This window comes from Thrips palmi, unplaced genomic scaffold, assembly GCF_012932325.1.
Source record: "Thrips palmi isolate BJ-2018 unplaced genomic scaffold, TpBJ-2018v1 HiC_scaffold_17, whole genome shotgun sequence".
NCBI lineage: Eukaryota > Metazoa > Arthropoda > Insecta > Thysanoptera > Thripidae > Thrips > Thrips palmi.
In genome coordinates this window covers 2499961-2518355 of record NW_023144626.1, presented here as the reverse complement: position 1 = coordinate 2518355, position 18395 = coordinate 2499961, and the positions used below count along the sequence as shown (strand labels likewise).

General features: G+C 60.5%; 1 protein-coding gene across 1 annotated transcript in view; it reads right to left on the bottom strand.

Annotated features, from left to right (window-relative positions):
• Positions 1-342: 342 nt before the first annotated feature.
• Positions 343-18395, bottom strand: part of LOC117643846 (hemicentin-2-like) — a 166533-nt gene continuing 148480 nt past the window's right edge. Inside the window, exons 10-13 of the mRNA XM_034382963.1 lie at positions 12973-13132; positions 5174-5470; positions 2942-3352; positions 343-709 (exon numbers count right to left, since the gene is read on the bottom strand). Of these exons, the coding sequence (XP_034238854.1) occupies positions 378-709; positions 2942-3352; positions 5174-5470; positions 12973-13132 (1200 nt within the window). The 3' untranslated portion in view covers positions 343-377. The remainder of the gene's footprint in view (positions 710-2941; positions 3353-5173; positions 5471-12972; positions 13133-18395) is intronic.

The following is an 18395-nucleotide window of genomic DNA, read 5'->3' as shown; positions in this document are numbered from 1 at the left end:
AGTGGCTCCGTCGCCCTGTCTCGCTCGCATCCGCAGGGGGCGTCCCATGGCCGTGAGCGCACAGAGAGAGACACGACGGCGAAAACATTGATAAGGACACTCACGTGTGATATGGCGGGCTCCCTGGGGTGCTCTCTGCTGGGCGCGGGGTAGGGGAAGCCCCCTGGCCCCGCCGGCCCCAGTGCGGGCCCCAGTGCGGGGCCCTGGCCGGGGCCCTGGCCGGCGCCCGGAGTCGCGCTCGACACCAGCGCGAAGCCCCCCGAGCCGCCGAACAGCGAGTCCGGCCGGTCCGGCCTCTGCGCCGAGGACGGCGACGGCACCAGGCCGTCCAGGACGGCGTTGGTCTCTGCGGACAAACACAGCGAGAACCGTCATCATCACCCTGACAGGGCTGCGTTGAGCGCGTTGAATGCAGCGGCCTCACCGTTCCCTCTCGGGGTCTCCAGGATGTCCGGCTTCCTCTCGCTGGCGCAGTCCGCCGCAGACTTGAGCGTGTACGACACCACGTAGCACTGGTCCTGCTTGATGTCCAGCTGGTTGCCGTGGCGGCTGGCCTTGGCCACGCCGGCCGCCGCGCCCGGGTGGCCGTCCTGGCGGCGCCGGTACGCCAGGCACAGCACCACCAAGCCGGCCAGCAGCAGCAGCGCGGCCGTGGCCACCAGCGTGTACAGCAGGGGCTGCGACAGCCCCTCTCCGTCGCCCATGTACTCTGCGACAGGGAGAGAGAAAGGTCAGACAACGTAGGCAAATCGCGGAGCGTCGAGGTTCTACACCGACGAGGGCTAGGTGAGCTTCCCGCTGCCTGCTCCCTCTCTCTCGCACTCGTGGCGTGTGCCGTGGGGTGTGCGAGAGAGAGAGAGAGAGAGAAAGCGAAAATGAGCCGGGCCACTTCGAAGCCAGTTTCACGCCTCGGCGACACCACCTCCAGAAGAAGCCCTTCGCCCTCCGCTGGCGGGGCTGGCGGCAATATCGAGGAACAAGTTTAAAATAACAAAGTCCGTCGCGTCAATTTCATAATAAACGGCGGCCGGCGGGGCCGCGTGAGGGCGCAGCAGACGGGGGATCATTTTCGTCGCTCCGTCTCTCTCTCACCTTAACGACCTGTAGGTGCGAGAGAGGCAGAGCGACGAAACCGACTCCCGGATTCGGTCTGCAGGCCGCGCCCTTGGCTCGCAGTGTCTCAGGTGGCGCTCCGCAGCTCCGCAGCGCAGCAGCGTGGCCCCTCTCAAGGTGGGCCAATTAAAAAGGGTCAACGCGAGGAAAAGGCGACGCCGCTGCAAAAGTGCGAAGGGTGGAGGGGCTTGGGGGGCCCCCTCGCCGAGGGCCCGGAGGTTGGAAAAGGGGGGGTGTTGCAGGGGAATCTGCAGGCGCGCGGAATGTCACGAGACGTTACGACGAGAGTTCTGCGGCGTGTTGCGGGTTGCCTAAGCGGCCACGTGCGGGGTGAAAAGGGGAGGGGGGGGGGAGGGGGACTGCAGGCAGCACCGGCAGCGCGCGGCGGCAGCTGGCACTTCCCTGGACCACTTATCTTGTCAAAGCCGGCGCCGCGGCATCGCGCTGTGTGCACGTCTGTGCACTGTGCACGCCACTGCGAGTGCGTCGCATCCGAGACCGGAAGAGACGCGGAGGGGGATAGGCGGGACGATCGAGACGTACGCAACTTGCGTGGCAGCGAATTCATACGCGACGAGTGCGAGGGCAGTGCTGTCAAAATTTTGGTCACAATTTCAAGGCTGCTAATAATTTTCCTTTCCAGAAGGTCATTAAAAAATCAGTTGCAGTCGCAAGCCCACGCCATAAGCGTAGCTTTGTGATGAAATTGTCGCATTTAAAAAGAGTGAAAGCGTCCCCTCCTTTTTTCTGGTCTGAAAGTGAAAGGAATTTTTTGACAGTGCGGAGAGCAGGAAGTGGAGGGGCAGCAGTCGCATCGGGCCGACTGCAAGATTACAGGGGCGGGCCGCGACGGGCTGCAGGCTTGCCCTTGGCCCTTGGGCTTGCCCGACGGGATAGGGGCAGTACTTCGAGAGCTCGAAGCTCTTCGAGAGCTCGCGAGCTCTCGAAGCTCTTCGAGGTCCCGGGGCGCGAGGTGCGTGGTGCGGGGCGGGGCGCGGCGTGGAGGGCGACGACGCGAGGGAACGAGCAGCCTGGATCCGTTATTTGGCCTTTTGTGATATCCATATGAATAATCATGAAGGACGGTTTCATCCTTTTTAGCCGCTTTCCAGCGACAGACGCATTGACTGCCGGGACGGAAGAAAGGCGATAGAGAGCGAGAGAGGTAGAGAGAGTCCATTCATTTTGGCGGGGGCTTCGATGAATACCAGCCGGGGGCGTCTGCCGACAAGTCGCACCCAAGTGCCGGCGGGCTGGTGGGGGGAGGGGGGGAGGAGACCTTACTCCTCGCTCGATTTAAATTTCAGGTTCGGGCCGCCGCGGGCGTCGCTTTTGCGGCCAAACTGTTGTCTCGCCAGGTCGACACACCGTCAAAGTTGGCTCCGTAAACACACACACACCTACACACACACCACACACACACACACACACACACACACACACACACACACACGCACGCACACGCCGCGGAATTGGTAATTACCAACGCGGTGCATCGACGCGTGCTTTCCTAATTTCGCACGCAAACAGAGCGCGCGTCTGGGCGCCGAGGACTGTCTAGACCGAGCGCTCCCGGGGGCCTGGCTGCCTGGCTGCGCCTCCGACCTGCACGGCGGCCTGGCTGCTGCCTGGCTGCCTGGCTGCTGCCTGCCGTCATATCAGGAGCAAAGCCAGGCAAGGTGGGCCGCCCCTCCTAAAAGACTAAAAAGAATCATGCCGCCAGGCTGCCGCAGGAGTGCAAAGGCGGCTTTCTTAGTTTCGGCTGGGACACCGTGAAAAGGGACGTTGTGCTATTCTTCTCGCGTGAAACACAAACACGGAGACTGACCGACGTGCCGCTCCCGGGCGCGCAGGGTGATGCCGTCCATGGTGAGCGGCTGGCTGCGTCCCTTGGCGTTGCTGGCGTACAGCACGAGGTGCAGCGTGTGGGTCCGCGCCGGCAGCAGCTGCCCGGGGTCCAGGCGGAAGGCGGGCTCGGAGGAGGTGGCGTTGTGGCGCAGCTTCATGGTGCGGGACTCGTAGGCCTCCAGGTGGAAGGTCTGCTGCAGGCCGCCGTCCGGCCCCGCCATGCACTCCACGTCCAGCACGCCGGAGCCCGGCGCCGGCGCCTCGCCCAGCCCGTGGCCCAGGGCGTTGCCCGTGCCGCTGCCCGGCGCCACCGGGGCCAGCAGCTGCAGCGAGGACCCGTTGGACGCGGGGGCGGAGCGCAGCGTGCAGTTGTGGACGGGCCCGGGCCGCACTGGAACAACACAGCGTTGGCATCAGACGCAGTCCGTTGACGACACTGTCACTTGCACTCTCCAAACTTAAGAAACTATTTCAGACCTTCAAGAAAATTCGAAAACACCTTGTTGAGGCCATTCTTCAACTACATGGTATGCACACACAAAAGTTGGTGAGGTTTCGGGCGCCATTTGACTGGGCGGGGCCGACCGCCAACGCGAGAGGGTTTTCCAGTGCAGGGCACTGGCGGTCGGCTCGCACTCGGTTTATCGCAACCCTTCGTTTTCTGTTTATTGATTTTCCCCCTGAAGCTGTAAATTCCCCCTCATTTTTTATCGCCGGCGCCGAGGAGATACGCGCGAGCAGCCGTCTATCGACCTATCTTTTCACCACTTGGCGCAAACAGACCCATCTTGATCCACAACGGAAGCGGGGTGGGGGGGGGGCGAAGCGCGCGAAGTCGATTGCGCTAGTCCAACAAGGAGGGCCAGGGGCAGAGCAGCGCGGGGCGGGAAGCAAGGCGGGAAGCTAATTGTCCACTCGTCATCGTACCGACCGGGCCGTCGGCGGGGCCGTCGGCGGGGCCATCGGCCACCGACCCGGGACCAAGGTCGCACTTCTGTCCGAAATGCGAGACCAGCTCGACCCAGTTCGGGCATCACCTGGTCTTTCGGGTGCTGCGAAGTCACCGCAGCGCGCACAGCGATTCCGCACTACTCGTCGCTGTCTCTCTCGCGCCCTGCGCACGCCCCCCGAGTGCGAGAGAGACGCGGCGACGAGGCGCGCTGCGGAGCGACACGGGGATATTCCCGCGCTGCGCCATCCGTCCGACCCACCGCAAATTCCTGGCTAGCGTTAACGGCAGCGGGCAACCGTTTACGGCCGGAGAGCGCGAGAGAGACAGCAGCTGTTTGGGGCCTAACCGAATAACGTGAAATATAACTTTGGTCTCGTAAAGTCGCCTCGCCGCCTCGGCCGACCGGAGGAGAGAGGAGAGACGGAGAGAGAGAGGTTTGCGAGGTCTTTCAGGATTGAGATGTAAAGCGAACCGACGACGCAACCTGTGACTGGCGGCGCGGCGGGGCGGGCGGGCACCGCGTCGTCACAAAGGGTGCTGCATTGCCCGGCCGGGGGGATTGGCACAAAGTGGCCCCTTTTCGGGGTCCACCGGCCCGGCCCCGCCCCGCGCCGCCCCGCGTGCCAGCTACTCGCGTTAATGTCGCTTTTTATGACGCTTTTTACGAGACTCGCGAATCGCGCCGCGCTCTCCGCGGGCATTCAGTGGGCGACGCGGGGCGTGGCGGGGCGGGGCGGGGTGGGGCGTGGCGGGGCGGGGCGTGGCGGCGCGAGTCGGCAGGTGGGGCACGGGGAACACGGCGTCGCGACACGTGCGCGTGCTGTAACGCGAACCGCCACTCCGCGTCCCTTTTCCGCTTTTCCTTCTGTTTTTACCCTTTCGACTTTCGTTTTCGTTCCACTCTTTTTTTCGGAAAGGGGGAGGGGAGGGGGGGGGGGGGTCAAAACTTGGAACTTGAAACCGGGGATCCGAGATTTCATTAGAGCATCAAACTTTTTATTCCTCCCTCTCCGCGCAGCGACTCGCCAGCACAATAACCCTTTGGGCCACTCTGTCCAAAAACAGCTTCAACAAGGATGGAGAGGTTTCAAAATTGATTGCCATTTCCACGTGACTTTTCAGCTGCAAAACGCGCATTGGGCTACTTTCTAAAAAAAGGGGGCTTCTGAGGTGGAAAGATTAGAAAATTGATCGTCATTTCGATATGAATTGATATGCACCCTCAAAACACCCCCCAAATAATAGGCGCGAGCTACTCACTGGCAGGGATGACCCTGAAGACGCAGGGGTCGGTCTGCCCGCCCACGCTGTTGCGGCCCCAGCAGGTGAGCGTGCCGTAGTCCTTGTCGGACTCGGGCTGGTAGCGCAGCTCGGACGTGGTGGCGTTGTGCGGCCCCGTCTTCTGCGGCGCCACCTCGAAGGTGTCCGCGCTGTTGGTGAGACGCCACGTGAAGCGCACGTCGCGCGGGTCCGCGTCCACGGCGCAGTGCACCCGCACCGTCTCGTCCAGCGAGGCGCCCACGATGACGGGGGCCGCGGTGCGGCACACTGGCGCGTCTGCAACAACAACAACAACTTTCAAAACCCTCCGGACTAAACAATTTGCCGGTGCTATGGCCGCTGCGTGGTAACTTTGGCCGTGCTTCGCCTCGCTTTCGGGCCGCGTCGGCTGCTCAGCCGCAAGCCGAGTTAGCCCGGCCCGGCCCGGCCTGCGCGCGAACAAGCGGAGGGGGAGTGTCACCTCGGGAACTTTATTCCCAAAGTCGTGCCCGGCCCAGCGGCCCCACGGCCCCACGGCCTCAGCCTCGTTATGCCGGCACCGGCGGCTCGGCACATCAGAGGACCGCGTCGACCAGGTGCGACGCGCGTCTGCCCCGACCCAGGCCCCGGCCCGACCTCAAGGTCCCTCAGGACCCTGAAACTAGAGGCCTGCACTGGAATTCCAGGACGAAAAATGCATGGTCGTTAGTGTGGGTGCGTGTGTGCGTGCTGGCCTCAATGATGGTGCCATCGCATGTACGGGACAAGATGGGGTAAGGTGGGGCAGGCGTACTTAGGGCGAGGGTCCTTCACCTGTCCCACTGGGCGCCTGTCCCCGCTCCACGAACAACAACAACAACAACAACAAACGAGGCGGGCCCAGGCGCGCCTTTGCAAGTGCGCGCGTGGCAAACAATAGACCCCTCGCTTGGCGCTGCTCGGCGCTGCTCGGCGCCGCTCCGCCTCGCTCGGTGTGCCGAGAGTCCGACGGGAATCCGCCGGAGACGTGCAGGCAATGGATGCGGGTCGCGCGGCAGCACGCGGCAGCACGCGGCAGCGCCTAAAGTTGCAAAGACTGCCGCGGCGCGAGGAGGGGGAGGGGGAGGGGGAAAAGGGCGCAGGGGTGGCAGGCCTGCTGCGGTTAGAATGAGCAGATAGGCACATGCAACGTTGTCAGGGGAACACGGCTCGAGCACTGCGGGGCGGGGCGGGGCGGGGCGGGGCGGCTTGAAGGCGTCAAGCTTCCTGACAGGCCGCGAGGAGGCGGGGCGCTGGCGGGGCGCTGGCGGGGCGCTGGCGGGGCGCTGGCGGGGCGCTGGCGGGGCGCTGGTGGGGCGCTGGCGGGGCGCTGGCGGGTCGCTGGCGGGGCGCTGGCGGGGCGCTGGCGGGGCGCTGGCGGGGCGCTGGCGGGGCGCTGGCGGGGCGCTGGCGGGCGCTGGCGGGGCGCTGGCGGGGCGCTGGCGGGGCGCTGGCGGGGCGCTGGCAGGGCGCTGGCGGGGCGCTGGCGGGGCGCTGGCGGGGCGCTGGCGGGGCGCTGGCGGGGCGCTGGCGGGGCGCTGGCGGGGCGCTGGCGGGGAGGGCGCCACTATCGCCACCGCAAGGCTCCAGACCGCATCCCAAAGACGGGGTGCTGCCAGTCTCAAAGGAATCCGTGTATGCTCCGTAAGTCCCCCACCCCACCTCGCCACCGCACCGCGCCGCGCGTGCACGAGTATATACTCAGTGCTCGGCCGATTCTGGCCGACTGCGGCCCGGCCCCCGCGAGCCAGATAACACGATAACACCCCCGCGACAGCGACGCCGAGGACCCCGGCGGTGACTCGCCCGGTTTAAGACGCACCCTGGCAAGCGCAATCGGCATTCCTCCCGGACGGCAACTCAGTTTTCGAGAGCGTACACGCCGTGCCTGCTGCACATCTGGCCGCTCCGTCTCTCTCACCGCCGCGACACAAGTGTGTGCGAGAGAGACGGAGCGGGCAGCGGAATGGCCCGACTCGGCGAGCACCCTGCAGCCCACCGCGCCGCGCTGTACTCGGTAATAACGGTCTTGAAGGGCTTCAAGGCGCCCTCCGGCCCGGAGCGCTCGGGGCCGACCGGGGCCGGCACCACGCCCCCGCGACCTACTTAGCCTCCGCACTGCACGCCCGCCACGCCCGCCACGCCCGCCACACCCATGCTCACTCCTTGCACACGCACTCCCGGCAACGGCTAGGACGCGCGCGCAAAAATGACCTCGGCGAAAAGACCTCCATGCGTCCTCTCCCAGGAAAAAGGCGCATCACAAGAGATTTTCGCTCAAAAGTTGTGAATTTTTGGGCGAGCCGAAGCGGCAGTGCTGACCTCGACTCGCAGGGGGGGATAAAGTTTGAGTAACGTAAAGAAGGCAGCGGCCAGTGGTCCGGGAGATCGCGCCCACCGCCGCGCCGCGCCGCGCCCCCGGAGGCCCAGCGGCCCAGCGCGAGGAATTGCTCCCTCATCGTCGGTAAATTGAGAGGAGCTAGGTGCGGCGGGGCGGGGCGGGGCGGGGCAGGTTAAGGCCGGATTTAAGACCCAGCGATACGGCACCGGGGCGCGCCTGAAAGTACCGCGGCTCGGCCCGGCCCGGCTCAGCCTCTCGGGCAGGGACCCCAGGCCGGCTCTGCACCGCTCTGCGCACGCCATTAGCAGGCCCAGCCGGGAAGGTAGACAACAAGCTAGTTATGGAAATAGTTGGCAGCCTCCCTGCATTCGGTGCGGTCACATTGCACCTGGCTGCTGCCCCCCCCCCCCCCCCCCCCTCCGGTCGCTGCCGACGACGCTGTCCTGCTAACGACCAAGTGACCGAGGGTCGAGGTGCTGTCTAGTCTCGTCCTGGGCAAGGGCTGCTGGGACCCGCGGCTGGGCCTTCCAGAAATAACACAGTTGTTGTAAGCTTCATTCAAGCCTAACCACCAGTGTGTTGGCCTGGTCCCGCTTCCCGTGCGACATCACTCCGACGTCTCTGAAAAACAGCAACCCGAGCAGCAGCATCGTCATGTCCGCGCCGCTCGCAGCAGACTGGATAAGCGAATTGATTCCCGGCGGAATGTCTAATGACTCGTTGCCATGACGACGGTCTTCGGCGCCTGTCTCGGTCCGGGGGGACGTGATTCGAAACTCGAATGGTGGCGACCGGGGAGCCGAGCTGGCGATAAGGCAAGGCAGGGACTCCAGCCGCGGCCGAGCGCGAAGCAAGTCGAGCTGCGCCGAGGTGCTCGGTCCAAATTTAAGAGCCATCCAGTTAGTTGAGCCGGGGACTTTATTTCACTTCCTGCCTTATCATGCGCAGCGACGCAGCGAGGCAGCGACCCGGCCGGGCGGCCCAGATCGAAGATACCGTCGAGTCGCCTCGCAGCGCCCCGCAGCCTCTTGGGCGGCCAGGTGAGGCAGGCGGCTCGAACCGCACGCGCCAGCGGGCCGTAGGCGGAGCAGCGCCGATATCCATGGCACGTTTTTGGAGCCCAAACTGGACTTGAGTCACACGCACAACGGGTTCTTCGTCCCGAGGGGGGCAAGAACCACTGGCCTAAAAAGTGTACGCAAAAACAAATTTTTTTAAAAAAATTAAAATTTTGAATTTTTTTTAAAACTTTGAAAAGTTTTTGAAAACTAGAGATTTTTTTTTGAAGTTGCCGTATTGTCAAAACAATTCCAAAATATTTTTTTAAAAAATTAAAATTTTAAAAACTTTTTTCAATTTAAAAAAAATGAAAAAGTGAATACTTTCGAAAACATTTGAAAATTTTTGGGAAGTGCACACAAAAGTTTTGAGTTGTTTCCCCCTCGCTTCCTCCACGTGCCAATCCACTGTCACCGTCACGGTGTGTGATTCGAGTTCCCTTTTAGAGAGCTGTAAGCAGGGTCATCGACTAGTACAGTAGAGTTGTTTTCTTTTTTTTTGCGACTGATGACAACAGCACACTGCTCCGCGCTAAACGGTCCGGCGATACTCCGCGCGCTCCAGTGACTTTTAATCGCTACTACTGTCCTGCTTCTTGATGGCACCGTCGTAAACCGTTGAGGGGCCCCTTTTCATACATCCCGAGCACAGTGTCGAAAAAGTTTGCTCGAATTTCCTCAGGTTTATTGTGCCCTGACGTGCTGTTTAGAAAAGGCCAATGTGTGAACCGTCTCAACGCCACCAAAAAATGAAGTCGAAAACTAACTGTGCTGTTTGTTTTTAAACTTTGGCAGGGGAGGTTCATGCGTCACGCGTCTGGGAATGACCGGGAGTTGTTCATTTCTCCTACCTAAATGTTCGCCTACCTGTCTATTTCGCCTACCTATATTTCGCCTACCTAATAAAAATATTGAATAAAAATATTCAATAAAATAATGCCATTTTTCGCCTACCTATAGTTCGCCTACCTAATAAAAAAATTAAATAAAAATATTCAACAAAAAAAAAACGAAAAAATCGGCGGCAAAAAGTGGCAATACGAAAGTCTCAAGGAGACCCGCCGATCAGCTTCGGTGTTCTTATGGGAACCGGGCCTTCATCCGACGCTCCCTGCCGCGCAATTCGACAGATTAGTGGGTTCGTATTGGGCTGGCCCACCCGAAGTGCGCGCGGTTTCTGTGGTACAGTGAGAGTCCAGATTCAGAGGCCTTACCTCAGAGGGGTCACATTGGGTATTTGAACCCGCGACCCCGAGTGCCGAGTCTAGTCAACTCCTCTACCCTGACCGCTCAGCCACCGAACCAGCTTGTCGGCGGCGATGTCGCAACTCCTCTTGAGCTGCCGTTCGAGAAATCTGGTCCCGAAAAAATGGTACTTTGAGCGGTCTCGAACCCGGGACCTGCTGCTTCCCACATCATGCTCTTAACCACTGAGCCACCGAGACGCCATGGCACCCGCCCTGCCTGCGCTGGTACTCAATCTTCTCTGGATATACCTCCCCAAGCAATTGGTCGCCGAAAAAATTGTGTATACTACCGGTCCCGAACCCGGGACCTGCCACTTCCCACAACGTGATCGTAACCGCTGAGCCACCGGGACGCCATGGCACCCGCCCTGCCTGCGCTGGTACTGAATCTTCTCTGGATATACCTCCCCAAGCAATTGGTCGCCGAAAAAATTGTGTATACTACCGGTCCCGAACCCGGGACTGCTGCTTCCCACATCATGCTCTTAGCCACTGAGCCACCGGGGCGCCATGGCACCCGCCCTGCCTGCGCTGGTACTCAATCTTCTCTGGATATACCTCCCCGAGCAATTGGTCGCCGAAAAAAATGTGTATACTAACGGTCCCGAACCCGGGACCTGCCGCTTCCCACATCATGCTCTTAACCGCTGAGCCACCGGGACGCCATGGCACCCGCCCTGCCTGCGCTGGTACTCAATCTTCTCTGGATATACCTCCCCAAGCAATTGGTCGCCGAAAAAATTGTGTATACTAACGGTCCCGAACCCGGGACCTGCCGCTTCCCACATCATGCTCTTAACCGCTGAGCCACCGGGACGCCATGGCACCCGCCCTGCCTGCGCTGGTACTCAATCTTCTCTGGATATACCTCCCCAAGCAATTGGTCGCCGAAAAAATTGTGTATACTACCGGTCCCGAACCCGGGACCTGCTGCTTCCCACATCATGCTCTTAGCCACTGAGCCACCGGGGCGCCATGGCACCCGCCCTGCCTGCGCTGGTACTCAATCTTCTCTGGATATACCTCCCCGAGCAATTGGTCGCCGAAAAAAATGTGTATACTAACGGTCCCGAACCCGGGACCTGCCGCTTCCCACATCATGCTCTTAACCGCTGAGCCACCGGGACGCCATGGCACCCGCCTTGCCAGCGCTGGTACTCAATCCTCTCCGAATAAACCTTGTCAAGAAGTCGGTTGCCTCTGCCGAAAAATATGGTCATGGTACTAGTCTCGAACCCGAGACCTGCCAGTCAGGAACGCAGCACTCTAACCACGGCGCTACTTGGTTGCTACGCACAGCGCTCACCCCATCGCCGAAGTTATTATTCGTCCAGCATCAAGCAAGATGGGTGGCTATTGAAGTTTGGCGCTAGGTTAGTGGCGTGCATAGCAACCTGGTAGCGCCGTGGTTAGAGTGCTGCGTTCCTGACTGGCAGGTCTCGGGTTCGAGGCTAGTGCCATGAGCATATTTTTCGGCAGAGGCAACCGACTTCTTGACGAGGTCTATCCAGAGAGGAATAAGTACCAGCGCTGGCAAGGCGGGTGCCATGGCGTCCCGGTGGCTCAGCGGTTAAGAGCATGATGTGGGAAGCGGCAGGTCCCGGGTTCGGGACCGGTAGTATACACAATTTTTTCGGCGACCAATTGCTTGGGGAGGTATATCCAGAGAAGATTGAGTACCAGCGCAGGCAGGGCGGGTGCTATGGCGTCCCGGTGGCTCAGCGGTTACGAGCACGTTGTGGGAAGTGGCAGGTCCCGGGTTCGGGACCGGTAGTATACACAATTTTTTCGGCGACCAATTGCTTGGGGAGGTATATCCAGAGAAGATTCAGTACCAGCGCAGGCAGGGCGGGTGCCATGGCGTCCCGGTGGCTCAGCGGTTACGATCACGTTGTGGGAAGTGGCAGGTCCCGGGTTCGGGACCGGTAGTATACACAATTTTTTCGGCGACCAATTGCTTGGGGAGGTATATCCAGAGAAGATTGAGTACCAGCGCAGGCAGGGCGGGTGCCATGGCGTCTCGGTGGCTCAGTGGTTAAGAGCATGATGTGGGAAGCAGCAGGTCCCGGGTTCGAGACCGCTCAAAGTACCATTTTTTCGGGACCAGATTTCTCGAACGGCAGCTCAAGAGGAGTTGCGACATCGCCGCCGACAAGCTGGTTCGGTGGCTGAGCGGTCAGGGTAGAGGAGTTGACTAGACTCGGCACTCGGGGTCGCGGGTTCAAATACCCAATGTGACCCCTCTGAGGTAAGGCCTCTGAATCTGGACTCTCACTGTACCACAGAAACCGCGCGCACTTCGGGTGGGCCAGCCCAATACGAACCCACTAATCTGTCGAATTGCGCGGCAGGGAGCGTCGGATGAAGGCCCGGTTCCCATAAGAACACCGAAGCTGATCGGCGGGTCTCCTTGAGACTTTCGTATTGCCACTTTTTGCCGCCGATTTTTTCGTTTTTTTGTTGAATATTTTTATTTAATTTTTTTATTAGGTAGGTGAACTATAGGTAGGCGAAAAATGGCAATATTTTATTGAATATTCTTATTCAATATTTTTATTAGGTAGGCGAAATATAGGTAGGCGAAATAGACAGGTAGGCGAACATTTAGGTAGGAGAAATGATATAGACTCGAATGACCTGACCGACTCGAGGGCTTGCTGGAGGCTCCATTGACGCGTCGGTGGGGTCGTTGACGGTGTCCACACACACGTCTTCGTCTACTTAGCGCCGCCTGGCCCTAGGCTCCAGGTCCAGGCGCACCGGGTCGCGAGTGAGGGCCTCATAAAGCGCTTAACAGCCCTTCCGCTCGCGCGGCCCGAGCCGAACCGTCTCTCCGGCGACGCGAGATTGATTCGTGTCTGGCTGGCAGACAAAGTAGCTTCGAGTCGGGCTCCGGACATCGAAGGCGACGCAGTAAACCCACTGCCGATGATGCAACCAAACGGCCTGCCGATTCGCGCGGCTTAACGGCCTCCGAGACTTTTGTTGTGACCCATTCTACACTGCATCATCAGGCCTCCTCGAGCGTGCAGCGCCACGCCGCGCAGCAGCAGAGCCAGCATCGCTTGCGGCTCACTTTTTTTTTCGGTGATACTTTTTGTGTCGCGCCGGAAACTTTGTGGTGAAAGTACTCACACTTGACCCTTAGGCGCACGGGCTGGCTGGCCGTCTCGCCCTGGTCGTTGGCCGCCTTGCAGACGTAGTGGCCGGCGTGGGCGCGGGTCACGCCCTGCATCACCAGGCTCTGCGTGGACAGCACCACGCCCGCCGACACGTTGTGCGTCACCGGCGTCCCCTGCAAGCACAAACAACCGCGGTTAAAGCAAAGGACATCTCTCTCTCTCGCACCTGCGCTGGACGTCCTCAGAGTGTGTGTGTGAGAGAGAGAGAGAGAGAGAGAGAGATAGAAAGAGAGAGAGAGAGAGAGAGAGAGAGAGAGAGAGAGAGAGAGAGAGAGAGAGAGAGAGAGAGAGAGAGAGAGAGAGAGAGAGAGAGAGAGAGAGAGAGAGAGAGCGAGCGGCATTTCAAGTTCAACGTCGCTGCAGGAAGGAAAGGAGGGCAGGATGGGTTGCCGTCCCGGGGGCGTGTCCGCGTGGCGCCACCATGCTAAAAATCGAGAAGAGACAAAAAACCTCGCTCTCACTCTCTCACTCGGCCGGCACGCGACGCATTGACGCGATGACGCGCGCTCGCCCCGCTCGGTTCCCGCGTCATAGAGGACGCGTTAGTTTGGGCGTTCCGAGCGAAAGAAAGGAGGCTCGATGGGTCTGTAACACGCCGCCAATTGCTGTGACGCAAACTCACTTCCTCGGAACTAAAGACCGAGAGTCGTCGCTCTGTCCCTCTCGCACCTGCAGGGGACGCCTCACGAGTGCGAGAGAGACAGAGCCACGAATCAGTCTGCTGGTGGCCTCAAGGGATCGCCCGCTAGACGACCTACCGTCAAGCAGACGCTTATCCGACTCACATCCCAACCAAATACACACTGGAAAAACTACAGCCTGACCCTCTTTTTCCGAGTGCAGTGGATTTTCGTCTTCATGCTTCTCTCGCTGTGCTTGACTCGCGCATACAGCTCAGTCTTAATTTCACCTCGGTGACCGAGCTGCTTCATCTTGGTTTTCCTAATTTTCAGGAGCAGCGAGAAGTGTCAATTTACGCTGCGGGCGGAGAGGTCCGTAGGCAGTGCCGGCGTACACGCGTGCATTGGGTTGCCCACCTCGCCTTTCGCGGGCGGACATCAGCCTGTAGCGTAGGCAGTGCCGGCCCACATGCGTGCGTTGGGTTGCCTACCTCGCCCATTGCAGGAGTGCGTCGTCACAACACAAGGCGAGGTGGGGCGGGCTTTACGCCTACGTTGCCTCGAGGGGAAGAGGGGGGACGTGGTTTATGACGTGGACTGGTGCGGTGGGCCGACAGTGCGTGCAGTACAAATGGACACACACACGCGCGCGCGCGCGCACACAGAGACGGCGAATGTTTCATAGAAGTCATGCACTCTCTTTAGGCGGGCGGCGCGTCACGCGACGGCGGCGCGCACGGCTGCACCTGATGGCCCTCCCGGACACGAACGGGCCGCCGGCTCATCGCGGGGAATGGGAGGACGACGAGGACGACGAGGACGACTACGAGGACGACGGCGAAGAGGAAGACGAAGGACGACGACGAGGACGACGACGAGGACGACGACAACGGCGGTGCCCTGGCGGTTACGTGCCACCACTGCCTAGGCAGCTCTCGGGTCTCGTTTTGAAAAGTGTTCCAAGTTCGCCGCGGCACGTTCAACAACGGCCAAAGTTTTTACTTAACCCGTTTGCAGGGAAGCAAAACCACTCAGCGCGGGCCGGGGCGGGGCGGGGCAGGGGGAGTGGCACTCGCTGCTTGTCGCTGCCCAGCACGACTCCAATATACGCGTTCCGGACACGGCCTCGTCCTACCCGCGTCCTGTCGCGACGCGACCCATCCGGGCTGTCGCAGGGCTGTCGCAGGGCTGTCGCAGGGCTGTCGTCTGGACGGCCCCTGAGGAATGCCTCCTCATTTTCAACCATTTTCATCTCCCTTTCCGGCCGCGGTGCTTCCGCGCCCCCTCACCGGAAATCGCACACACACATCGCGGATATGGCCCCGGGGAAGGGGGCAAGGAGTTTACGCCCGCGCACACACACGCGCGCACAATGTACAGCACCTCAAGCCGCAGCGCGAGGCCACCGGTAAATAATGCAGGCGGGCGGAGCGCGTGTGTGGGACAAAGAAGGGAGGCGGGCGGCGGGCGGACTGACGCACGGCGGCCGAAGGGGAGTGAGAGAGACCGGGGGAGAGGCGGCGCGGTGCGCGGCGGACGCTCAGTTTCACGTTTCGCGTTTCACACACGCTCGCTGGCGAAGCGGCGAAGCGGCGAACCTCCCAGGCTTGATGCGCCTCGCCCTCCGTAAATGCTCAAACTATTTCAGCACATTAATTGGCTGCCCGGAGAAGTGCGGGGCGGTGAGTGTATGGGGCGAACCACCAAGTCAAAGAGGTATCGCGGCCAGTTTGCTGCTATCGTCTCTCTCTCTCTCTCTCTCTCTCTCTCTCTCTCTCTCTCTCTCTCTCTCTCCACGCACGCACACCCACAGCCACCAACCCAACTTGCTCCCGTCCGGACAAAGCCGAGCGCGCCAGTGAAATTTATGATAACGACAGTCGCATCACCCGGCAGTATTTTGATGGAGGGATGGATGCGAAAGGCATGGCCCTGATGGCGGACGGACGGACGGACGGACAGGCAGACAGACAGGCAGACAGACAATCTGCACGACCCTTCGGCGCGCGCTAACACACCGTATTTGCTCATGTAACAACTCATCCAGTCGCGAAGAAAAAACACGCGAGAAAATACATGAAAAATTACAGAATGACAAGACGACCTGATTCCACCCGATAACTGGCGAGGAGAAAAAGGAGCGTGATCGAGGCGGTATGGTTTTCAGTTTTCACAGTGCGGTGGGTCCGACTCGCTACCAGTGTGCCTGCACTGTGCGAATGATCTTCGCCAAACGAGCGCGCCCGGCGCGCCATGCGTAACAGATTTCCCCCCGGATTTTTCCTCGGACTTCCCTCCGGTCCTTCGACCCTTCGGCCTTCCGGGCCAGTCTTATGGCGGCAGCCAGGCAGCGAGACAGCGAGGCAGCGAGGCAGCTGTTGGCGGGTCGAGCGGGGCCAGCAGGGGCGGCAACAGCGCGCAGCGCACTGGAATTTAAGGAGAATGGCTGGTAGTCAAAGACGAGGGCGAGCTTCTGATATCGAGAGTGGCCTAGACGGTCAGCGGCACCAGCGGCACCAGCATGCAGACGGGCAAACGGCGGCAAACCGACCCCCCTCCCCCATTCCACCCATTCAGCTAAGAGCGCGGAGGGATGGAAACATTTTGCACTTTTGCGATCCGCTCCAGAGCAGGAGAAACTGGCGGGAATGGCGGAAGGAGAGGAGAACGAAAGCAAAGCAACCTTTTCCCTCCAGAAAGGAAAACAAGCAAGGACACCACGGGGGGACGGCAGCAATCAAGGCGCCCTGTCCGGCGGTGTCGCCTGCCAGCCGAGGTGGACCACCCCGACCGCCGCGTCGGCAGAGGGAAGAAAAAGAAGATAAATTTGAAGACGAAGAGCAGAAGAACAAGTTGTAGAGGAGTCGGGGCGAGTGAGGCCCACTGTTTGCGGCTCGCGCGACTCGCAATGGAGCCGCCGCGCTAATGCTCTGCATGGACGCATGCCGCACATTGTCTGGCAGTGCGCCGGACAATGCATGTCGGACAGACAGACGGACGGACGGGTGGACAGACGTGCGGACAGAGTAAGGAGCCATCGCAAATGAACTAGAGTGACACGAGGGGGGGGGGGCTGAATCCTAGCTATACGCCCCTATGCCCCCCCCCCTCCGTCAGCGCGAACATCCAATTTTATTCCCATGATGATGACCGCCCTGAAAGCGCTCTCTCTCTCTCTCTCTCTCTCTCTCTCTCTCTCTCTCTCTCTCTCTCTCTCTCTCTCTCTCTCCCCCTCGGGGATGTGTTTCAGAAAAAAATGTTCCCACGCCTTGCGGTAATTGCCCCTGGTGGTAATTTGATACAGGGCGCTGCAGCACAAAGAGGGAGTGTCACTCCGCCAATCATTTTTCATCTGGTCGTTAGGAGTCGAACACTCTCGGCGGCGGGGCGGCCGAGCAGGCAGACAGACAGGGCGAGCGGACAGGCAGGCAGACCGAGAGACAGGCCCGACAGGCCGGTGAGGTTTGGTACATGTGGAGGTGCACCGGGCGCAGCGGAACTTCCCTATCTGGGTCACGAGTCCCTTCAGTCCCTTGCACCTCTCTTTCGTTCGTTACTGCGTACCGACACATCAAAATGCATGACTTTCACCGCCACCCTTTTTTCCGCCGCCACCTCCTCCTCCCCTTCCTCGCGCGACCAGAGACTACTGAAAATGCGGCGTTTTTTGATACAGTGTTCCAGATGTTTCGTCCTCGATGGTAAAACTGGTGGTGCCTACATTCGCGGTGCGAGACAGACGGACAGCGGCAGGCAGACAGACAGACAGACAGACAGACAGACGAGCAAGCAGACAGACCGACAAGTGAACGGGCCGTCGGGAGGGCCAAGGGATAAGGGAAAAGCGGTGAGTACCGAGTACGGCAGAATGAACGCGGGCAAGTGGGCAGCCCGCTTCGCCGCTGCACTGGCCGACTGGTCAGCGCGGCGGCGCGAAGGCCAGAGGGTCGCGAGGGGAGCAGTCGCGTAGTGCATCGCAAAACACCACGGCACTCACGCCGTTCCGTGGCGTGGCCTGCCGTGGCGGCGTGCCGTTGACGTGGAGATGGCACCGCGGCACGGCACTGCCATATAACTTTTCCTCTTCAGCATATAAAAGTGCATGCACCGCCCGGCGCCCGGCTGTGGCTCTTGCTTTCTGCGACCAGCTGGTCGCGCTGGTCAAGCCAGTCAAGCCCAGCAGGCCGATACTGCAATCGAAGCCAAGGGTCCGTCCGTCTGTCCACTGCACGATCGAGTCCACCCTCATCGGTTAACACGTGACCTCTTTCTGCAGCCGAGCTTCTAATTCCTCCCCTCCCCCCCCCCTTTTCCCCGCCTCTCCGCCATGGATATGAGACGCTTGCTTCGCTGCGACGCTAGGCTTGCGCTGGGCCTCGCAGCAGACTGAGTCGTTTTCGTCTCTCTTTCTCTCTCTCTCTCTCTCTCTCTCTCTCTCTCTCTCTCTGTCTCTCTCGCTCTCTCTCGCTCTCTCTCTCGCTCTCTCTCTCTCTCTCTCTAATCCGCACCTATACGGCGCGTGAGTGCGAGAGAGACAGAGCGAGGGAAACGACTCTGCAGGTGCGACGGCGGGGATTTTGCTGCCGCGGGACGTCGCGTCGCTCGACGTAGATTTGCGAGATCTGCCACTCCATTAGTCTGCGGGCCGCGGCGCGCAGCGCAGGCCGCACACAGCAGCGCGGGGCTCATCAGCACGCACATCACCTCGATCAATCAATCAATCAATCAATCAATCAATTAGACGCCTCTGATGTCT